The 9848-nt window shown below is 44.7% G+C and overlaps 1 protein-coding gene across 2 annotated transcripts in view; it reads right to left on the bottom strand.

Moving 5' to 3' along the window:
* Positions 1-7381, bottom strand: part of PSMD9 (proteasome 26S subunit, non-ATPase 9) — a 17022-nt gene extending 9641 nt beyond the window's left edge. For both annotated transcript variants that reach the window (XM_003796007.3, XM_023516861.1), the window contains exons 1-2: positions 7144-7381; positions 2275-2377 (exon numbers count right to left, since the gene is read on the bottom strand). In XM_003796007.3, the coding sequence (XP_003796055.1) occupies positions 2275-2377; positions 7144-7281 (241 nt within the window). In that variant the 5' untranslated portion in view covers positions 7282-7381. The remainder of the gene's footprint in view (positions 1-2274; positions 2378-7143) is intronic.
* Between the last annotated feature and the right edge of the window lie 2467 nt (positions 7382-9848).

Below are 9848 nucleotides of genomic sequence, written 5' to 3'. Positions count from 1 at the left end.
CTTTCTTTTTTTTTTTTGAGACAGAGTCTTACTATATTGCCCTTGGTAGAGTGCTGTGGTGTCACAGCTCACAGCAACCTCCAACTCTAGGGTTTAAGCGATTCTCTGGCCTCAGCCTCCCAAGTAGCTGGAATTATAGGCGCCCTCCACGATGCCCAGCTATTCTTTTGTTGTTGTAGTTGTCATTGTTGTTTGGCAGGCCCCGGGCCAGGTTCGAACCCTCCAGCTCTGGTTTATGTGGCACCCTAGCTGCTGAGCTACAGGCGTTGAGCTAAGAATAGTTTTTCAAAAGAAGACCAATAAGGAGGAAGACCAATCAACCAAATTCTTAAGTATAATAAAGTCATTAAGACGATGGCATATTAGCATCCAAAGAATAATCAATGGAACAATGTAAAAAGCCCAGAAATAGACCTAAGCATCATTAAAAACTTAGTATGTAATACTTCCAGCATTTCAAATTAAGGGGGAAAGAATGGACTATTAAATAAATGGTGATGGAAAATCAGGCTAACAATTTGGAGAAAAATAAAAATCACCACACCCACATGATAGGGAGCGCTTCTCAAATTTCCCCCAGTAGACTCCATCCCTGGGGATTCTACAGGTTTAGCCAAAAGCCCCAAATTTCCCTTAAGAACAATTGTCTTAACATGTATCTTCCTATTTGTTTTAATGTAAAAGTGAAACACTTCTTTTCCCAACATCATCCAGGAAAGCTGAGACTCTAAGAAATTTGAGAAGCAGGACCTTACACCAAAACATGCTGCAGTAAACAGATTAAACAGAAGTCATTAATTGAAAAATGCAGATGATAAATTCCCTTCTGCTTTGTAGTGTCTGCTGGCTGCCTCCCTGTGACAGGGTGAAGCATGGCCCACAAAGTCATCCACATCCTAATTCTCTGAACCTGTTAATATGTGACTTTACACAGCACAAGGGGCTCTGCAGATGTGATCACATTAAGGACCCTGAGATGGGGAGATGATCCTGGATTTTCTAGGTAGGCCTGATGTCATCACAGAGATTCTTTTTTTTTTTTTTGAGACAGGGTCTCACTTTGTTGCCCTTGGTAGAGTGCCATGCCATCACAGCTCACAGCAACCTCCAGCTCCTGGGCTTAGGCTTAGCCGCCAGCTCCTGATTCTCAGCCTCCCAAGTAGCTGGACTATAGGTGCACGGCTATTTTTTTTTCCTGCAGTTTTTATTTTTTGGCCAGGGCCGGGTTTAAACCCGCCACCTCTGGTATTTGGGGCCAGCGCCCTATTCCTTTGAGCCACAGGTGCTGCCCCCGGCTATTTTTTTTGTTGCAGTTTGGCCAGGGCTGGGTTCAAACATGCCACCCTTGGTATATGGGGCGGGTGCCCAACTCACTGAGCCATAGGCACTGCCCTACAGGGATTCTGTATAAGTGAAAAAGGAGGCAGGAAAGTGAGAGAAGGAGCTGTGACAACAGAATCAGAGGTTGGAGAGATACCACTACTGGCTTTGATGATGGAAGAGCATCAGGAATGTGGGTGGCCTCTAGAAGCTGGAAAAGGCAAGAAAATGGGTTCTCCTCCAGAAGGAACTAGCCCTCCCACACCTTAATTTTAGCCCAGTGAGACCAATTAGACTTCTCATCTCTGGAGCTATAAGATAATAAATATTTATTGTTTAAATCACTAAGTCTGTGGTCACTTGTTATGGCAAAAACAGAAAATGAATATACCACCCAACTTCCACTCTCTGCTAGTTCCTTACTTAAAAACAAATACATAAAAGATTTGGGAGAGTAACATGCATCTAGTAAAGTACATTCCCTATCTTTTCATGCAGGCAGAAGGTCCAAAGAGGGGAAAACAGAAATTCCTGAGCATGATAGTTCATGCCTATAATCCCAGCTCTTTAGGAGATGGAGATGGGTGGACTGCTTGAGCCCAGGAGTTGGAGACTAGCGTGAGCAACATAGCAAGACCCAACCTATACAAAAGATAAGAAAAATTAACTGGACATGGTGGCACATGGTAGTCCCAGCTACTCAAGAGGCTGAGGCAGGCAATTCACTGGAGCCCAGAAGCTATGAGTAAGACCTTGCCTCAAAAAGAAGAACTATAGAACCCTAGAGTCTAGCCCATTCCCTTGGTTCTCAGTCCCTTGATGGGGACAGTGAGATAATCCTGTCAAGGTAGAAGAGAGGACAGCAGAAAACATCAACTATTGGTGACTTAATTTGTCTGTCTTTAACATCCCCCGCCACATGATAAGGGACCATCCCCTGAAAGGGCCACTCACAGATGATGTTGTGCCTAGCAGTGCGGACTTGGTATAGGTCCACATCCGACCGAGGGTAGCCCTCAGAGTCCACCAGCGGCTCATTCATCCCAATTCCTTTTTGCTGAAGGGAAGAAACATAGTTATAAAGATCTCACAGGTCTAACATCTTCAAGATGCCTTTCCCCCGACCCTCTTCCTTCAAAGTCATAATAAAAGTGAGAGCAATGGAAATCACCATAGACTTATCACTCAGCACAAACCAGGTGCTCTACACACATCCTCACAACTACCTTCTGAAGTGGGCACTATTTTTTAAGTTCATTTTCAATAACACAAGTAATGCATAAGTATACTCTCCTTTGTTGAAATTAGAATGGTGTTGCTTAAAACAACAGTCATTTATTATCGCCTAGTTCTCGAGACCAGAAGTCTGAAATCAAGCTGTCGGCATGGTTAGCTCCTGGAGGCTACGAGGGAGAATCCATTCCATGCTCTCCCCCAGCCTCCGGTACTGCCAGCAGTCCTTGGATTATAGCTGTAGCTTGAATCTCTGCCTCCATCTTCACATGGTCTATGTCTCTGTGTTCCAAATCTCCTTTTATCTTTCCTTTAAAAAGACACCAGTCACTAGATGCTTTTGTCACGTACAAACTGGCCACCCTTGTCTAAGACCTTCTCCTCTCTAAGCCTTAGCTTCCTCAGTTATGAAATGGGGATAGTAGCACTCACCTCCTTTCCTACATGTTGCATGCACTGGTGAATTCACCTACATAAAGAGTACTGAGCACAGTGCCAAGCACACATATTGTCTAGTGGATTGAATAGTAGCCCCCTAAAAGCTACACCCATGTCCGAACCCCAGCACCTATGAACTTGACTTTATTTGGAAAAATGATCTTTGCAGATGTAATTAAGTTAAAGATCTTGAGACAAAATCATTCAGTGACTGGTAATTTGTTCTGGCACCCTAGGAAACTATTATGTATAGAAAGTAATACATGACAGCTGTAATTATTAGTCAGTCCAGAGATAAGATGCCCTATGTACACCGACATGGAGAATAAGGATCCCATTCTCTTTTCTCTCTTCCTCTCTGTAAGCCTCTAGGTTACACCCAAACCTCCTGTCTCTCTAACACAAGACACTTTGCAAATACTGCAGAAATGTACCAGGAGCTAAACACCAGTATCTGCCTCCTGGGTTCCCACAAAGACTCATTAGCCTTTGAGAATTAATACATATAAGATACTGCTTCTCAAGGGGGAGGGCATGCCACTGGGAGTTCATATACATGAATTAAACAACCCTGACTCCAAAATATGCCTGTAATCCTAGCACTCTGGGAAGCTGAGGTAGAAGGATATCTTGAGCTCAGGAGTTCAAGATCAGCCTAAGCAAGAGTAAGAAGAGCAAGACTCTGGCTCTACTAAAAATAGAAAAACTAGCCAGGTGTTGTGGTGGGCACCTGTAGTCCCAGCTTCTCAGGAGGCTGAGAGAAGAGGATCACTTGAACTCAAGAGTCTGAGGTTGTGGGCAGCGCCTGTGACTTAGTGGGTAGGGCACCAGCCCCATATGGAGGGTGGAGGCTTCAAACCCAGCCCCAGCCAAACTGCAACAAAAAATAGCCAGGCGTTGTGGCGGGCGCCTGTAGTCCAGCTACTCCAGAAGCTGAGGCAAGATAATTGCCTAAGTCCAAGAGTTGGAGGTTGTGTGCTATGAGCTGTGACGCCATGGCACTTTACTGAAGGTGACAAGGAGAGACTCTATCTCTAAAAAAAAAAAAAAAAGAAAAAGAGTTTGAGGTTTCCATTAGCTAAAATGATGCCATGGCACTCTACCCAGAGCACCAAAGTGAGACTCTGTCTCAAAATATAATTAATGTTGGCCAGGCACAGTGGCACACACCTGTAATCCTAGTTCGCTGGCAGGCCGAGGCAGGTGGATTTCCTGACCTCATGGGTTTGAGACCAGCCTAAGTGAGAACCAGACCTCATCTCTAAAAATAGCTGAGGCTCCGTGCCCATACCTCAGAGGTTAGAGCACTGGAAACATATACCAAGGTCGAACCCAGCCTGGGCATGCTAAACAACAATGACAACCGCAACAAAAAAATAGCAGGTGTTGTGGTGGGCGCCTATAGTCCCAGCTACTTGGGAAGCTGAGGCAAGGGAATCGCTTAAGCCCAGGAGTTGGAGGTTGCTGTGAGCTGTGATGTCACATCACTCTTCCGAGGGCGACATAGTGAGACTCTATCTCAAATAACTAAATAAATAAATAAAAATAGCCGGGCACTGTGGCAGGCGCCTGTAGTCCTAACTGCTTGGGAGGCTGAGGCAAGAGAATCACTTAAGTTCAAGAGTTTGAGGTTGCTGTGAGCTATGACACTATAGCACTCTTCTGAGAGCAACAAAATAAGACTCTGTCTCAAAATAAACAAATGAATAAATAAAATACGTATTCCTTTTCCAATTCTCTTTGATCCTTCAATAATCAAAGAAAAAGTCTCCATTTGGTGCTGGTCTTTACAACACCCTTAGATCACTTGCTATCTCTGGCACTCTCCATTTTTTTTTAAGTTTTATTGATATATAATGCACATATCATACAATACAGACCCCTTTCAAGTGTATAATGCAATGATGGTTTTTCATCTACTTACACCACCAATTTTAGTACATTCATCACTGCCTAAAATGAAACCTCAGATCTATTAGTAGTCACTCCAATTTTCCCTCTCCCCCCTTCTTCTGCCAACCACTTAGCTACTTTGTCTCCATAGCCTATTCTGGACATTTCATATAAACAGAATTATGGAATATGTGATCTTTTGTGGCTAACTTCTTTCATTTAGCATGTTTTCAAGGATTATTCATGTTATATTATGTATCAATGCTTCATTCCATTTTATTTTTTTTAGAGACAGGGTCTTGCTATGTTGTCCAAGCTGATCTTAAACTCTAGGCCTCAAGCAACCCTCCCACCTCAGACTCCCAAGTAGCTGGGACTACAAGTACATCCCATCATGCCCAGCTATTTTTTCCTATTTTTTTGTAGAGATGAAGTCTATGTTATCCAAGGTAGACTCAAACTCTAGGCCTCAAGCAATCCTTCTGCCTCCACATCTGCATCTGCAACCTAAGTGCTGAGATTACAGGCCTGTGCCACCACATCCAGCACCATTTTTAAAAATGAAAAACCCTGGCTTGGTGCCCATAGCTCAGTGGTTGGGGTGCCGGCCACATACCCTGGGGCTGGTGGGTCGGCCCAGGGCCTGCTGAACAACAATGACAGCAATGATATAAATACCAAAAGATAGCCAGGCATTGTGGTGGGTGCCTATAGTCCCAGTTACTTGGGAGGCTGAGGCAAAAGAATCGCTTAAGCCCAAGAGTCTGAGGCTGCTGTGAGCTGTGATGCCATGGCACTCTACCCACTCTACCAAGGTGACATAGTGAGACTCTGTCTCAAAAAAAAAAAAAAAAAAAAAGAGAAAAGAAAAAGAAAAAGAAAGAAAAGGAAAAACCCAGCAAGGCTTTAGGCTAAAAGCCTTCAGCAAGCAACAGTAACTAGCTAGAAGCAGTCAACATTATCACCTTGAGAAGCATTTTTTTACTTGTATTTAAGGGAAAACAGTCTCATGTCTCATACACAATAGAGTTTGAAAAAATCCCCTTTAAAATAAATTTGTGGTTCAACTTTAGGAAAAAAGTCAAGGGATACAACATCCTGCTTATGGTAGAAAAGTAACTAAAGTTTTGAGAAATTGCTGGTTAATTTGCTTAAAAGCACTGGTTCTGGATATAACAGGCCTGAAGCATGAATCCCTTTTGTGATTTCCCTTTTCTGAGCTGCAGGGGCACATGCTAACTTCACAGAGTAGTTGTGAGGATTTCGCATACACACAAACCAGCACCCTTTTGATGGAAGTGTCTTGGATTGTGTATGAAAACACCACACTGTACCCCCAAAGTGCATCAGTGTACACAGTTACCATTCAATAAAAAAAATTAAAAAATTAAAAATAAAAAAAAAAACAAAATAACCCCCAGCACCCTTCAGGTATACAGTAAGCACCTAGTAAAATAGTTCCCTTCATCTCACATCACCTAGGATGCTTTCCATCCCACACTACCTCTGCAAATGGATTTGTGGTTTTCAACTAGCTTACAGAAGAAAACCTGTATCAGTTTTGAAGCCAGACCCGCCTGGGAACTGGACCCATTGCTGCTATATAATACCTTCTAACTATATGACCCTAGGCAAGGGTTTGCCGCACGCTAGACCTCCCTTAAGGACAATGAGCCTTATCACTCAAATCACAACCCTAAGACCACTAGCATCAGCATGGCTGGAAGTTTAGAGAATCTGCTCTCCCATCTCAATCAGAATGTGTATTTTAATAACATACCCAGCTGATTCACATAAACACTGAAGTCTAAGAAGTTATGATGTCAAGTGGTTAGTAAAGCACATGACACCTGTAAACGTCCAATAAGGACCTGTGATGGTGGTGGTGACTATAACCCTTCCTCTGCAAACATTAGCTCTATGACCTTAGACAGGTTTACGTTAAGTAACATCTCCGTCCAGCATCCACCTCAACGAGTTGTTGCGAGGATTAATTAGCTAACTCATGCCCAGCGCCCAGCAAAGGTTGCATGCATACTCTTGCTAGACATCAATACGGCCCTAACCGTTTGACTACACTTCTCGCTGCCAACAGAGGCCGCAGTTGCGGCGCGTTGGGCCTCTCCGGGAGAGAAATCGAAAGCCGAGCGCTCAAACCGAGGCTGCCCTGGCCGCGCAGACCTCCTAGTTCAGGGAGTCAGGTCAGAAGGCCGTGGGGCGCCCCCTACGCCCGTCCGGGAGCCCCGATCCCACGCTCACGCTGTCCAGCACTTCGTAATTGGCCTGGATCTGTGCCTCAATCTCGTCCTTGCGCCGCATCAGTTCCTGGACGTCGCTGACAGAAACCGCGCCAACCAGCGAGGAACCTCCACTCTGCCTCCCTTGCCTGGCAGACATCTTGGACCTCGGCCCAGGGTCCAAGACTCCCGACTCCCGGCTCCCCGGCTGTAGACGCCAGGGCAGACTGTGGCTACGGATACACCCGCGGACCAAAACACCTTAGCCGCCCGTAGACGTGAAGAGAAACGAGGGGCGGGGTTTGGGGGCAGGGCGGGGCTGCTGGAAGCCACACCCTGCTAGAATACGTGAGCGCGACAGGGGCAGGATGCTGAGGGGTGGGTTCATGGTCCTCCCAACCACCCACCCACATATTGAGTAACTCGCTATAATTTTTGGCAAAAATAATAGTGATGGTGATAATAGTAATAATAATTTATTGAATACTTATAATGTGCCAGACACCACTTTAAGTGCTTTACATGTATTAATTCAACCACCTCTTGAAACCAGGATTATTATTACCGCCCGCATTTTACAGCTGAGGAAAGCCATCTCAAAAACCAACTTGCCCAGCTAGCTATATGTGAAGCCAAAATTCCAACCCAGCTTAACCAAACAAATTTACCATCTTCACTTTAGGCTTTAGGCTAAAAGCCTTCAGCAAGCAACAGTAACTAGCTAGAAGCAGTCAACATATCACCTTGAGAAGCATTTTTTTACTTGTATTTAAGGGAAAACAGTCTCATGTCTCATACACAATAGAGTTTGAAAAAATCCTCTTTAAAATAAATTTGTGGTTCAACTTTAGGAAAAAAGTCAAGGGATACAACATCCTGCTTATGGTAGAAAAGTAACTAAAGTTTTGAGGGCAGGACGGGGCTGCTGGAAGCCACACCCTGCTAGAATACGTGAGCGCGGCAGGGGCAAGATGCTGAGGGGTGGGTTCCCGGTCCTCCCAACCCACGGCACCTCCCAATCAGGTGCCCCCGATATTTTGCACTAGAAAGGACACATCAGCTCTATAGTATCCAAACATGTTTGCCCAGAATCTCATCCGTGGGTACACAAACAGATAAATGCTAAGTGAGGGACAGTCTTCAAAACAGCCGGCCTGAAATCTTCAAAAGGGTCAACGTTGTGAAATTTACATGGGGGCGGGGGTGGGGGTGGGGGTGTAGAGGTCGCAATTGTCCTGATTAAAGAAAGCTAATGTGGCTCAGCGCCTATAGCTCAACCGGCTAAGGCGCCAGCCACGTACACCTAAGGTGGCGGGTTCGAATCCCCAGCCCGGACCCGCCAAACAACAATGACGGCTGCAACCAAAAAATAGCCGGGCGTTGTGGCGGGCGCCTGTGGTCCCAGCTACTTGGGAGGCGGAGGCAGGAGACTCGCTTGAGCCCAGGAGTTGGAGGTTGCTGTGAGCTGTAATGCCACGGCACTCTGCCCAGGGGGACAGCTTGAGGCTCTGTCTCAAAAAAAAAAAAAAAAAAAAAAGAAAGCTAATGATATACAATAGGCTAGTGCCTGTAATCCAAGTACTTGGAGAGTCCGGGAGTTGAAGGCTGCAGTGAGCCATGATTGTGCCACTACACTCAACCTGGGTAATAGAAGGATACCCTATTTCTAAAACTTATTTTTAAATTTTTTAGAGGTGCAACAACTAAATGCAATATGTGATCCTTGATTGGATCGTGATTCTTCTCCCTCCAAAATTTGAATATGGATATCAGTGTTAAATGATTTTGACACTTGAACTGTGGTTATGTAAGACAATGTCCTTAGAAATTGCACCCCTCCTAGGCCAGGTGCGGTGGTTCACACCTATAATCCTAGTACTCTGGGAGGCAAAGGCAGGAGGATCCCTTTAGATAAGGAGTTGGAAACCAGCTTGAGCAAGAGTGGGATCCTGTCTCTACTAAAACCAGAAAAATTAGCCAGGCATGGTGGTGGGCAACTGTAATCTCTTCCTGTACTCAGGAAGCTGAAGTAAGAGGATCACTAGAACCCAGGAATTTGAGATTGCTGTGAGCTAGGCTGAGGCCATGGCACTCTAGTCTCAGGCAACAGAGTGAAACTTTGTCAGGAAGGGAAGAGGAGGGATAGAGGAGAATGCACCCTGTAATATTTAGGGACAAGGGAAGCAACTTTCTTTCAAATGGCTCAGAAAAAAATACAAATATGTTTTTGCAGACAAGAGAAAGATAAAGTAAATGTGGCAAAATATAAATAATTGTGGACTCTGGCTGAAACTTATATAAACATTCTTTATCCTATTTTTGTAACTTTTCTGTAAGTTTGAAACCATTTCAAGATAAAAAGATTACAAAAATAAGCTCGACGCCCATAGCACAGTGGTTACAGAGCCAGCCACATACACCAAAGTTGGTGGGTTCAACCCAGCCTGGGCCAGCTAAAACAACAATGACAACTGCAACAAAAAATAGCTGGGCATTGTGTTGCGCCTGTAGTTCCAGCTACTTGGGAGAATGAGGCAAGAGAATCACTTAAGCTCAGGAATTGGAGGTTGCTGTGAACCCTGATGCCATAGTACTCTACTGAGGGCGACATAGTGAGATTCTGTCTCAAAAAAAAAAAAAAATTATAAAAATAGTCTTTAGGCTCGGCGCCTGTAGCTCAAGCAGCTAAGGCACTAGTCACATACACCAGAGCTGGTGGATTCAAAT

The sequence above is a fragment of the Otolemur garnettii genome, unplaced genomic scaffold (genome assembly GCF_000181295.1).
Source record: "Otolemur garnettii isolate 467f Iridium unplaced genomic scaffold, OtoGar3 scaffold00099, whole genome shotgun sequence".
Classification (NCBI taxonomy): Eukaryota; Metazoa; Chordata; class Mammalia; order Primates; family Galagidae; genus Otolemur; species Otolemur garnettii.
This window is presented reverse-complemented; position numbering and strand designations above follow the sequence as displayed.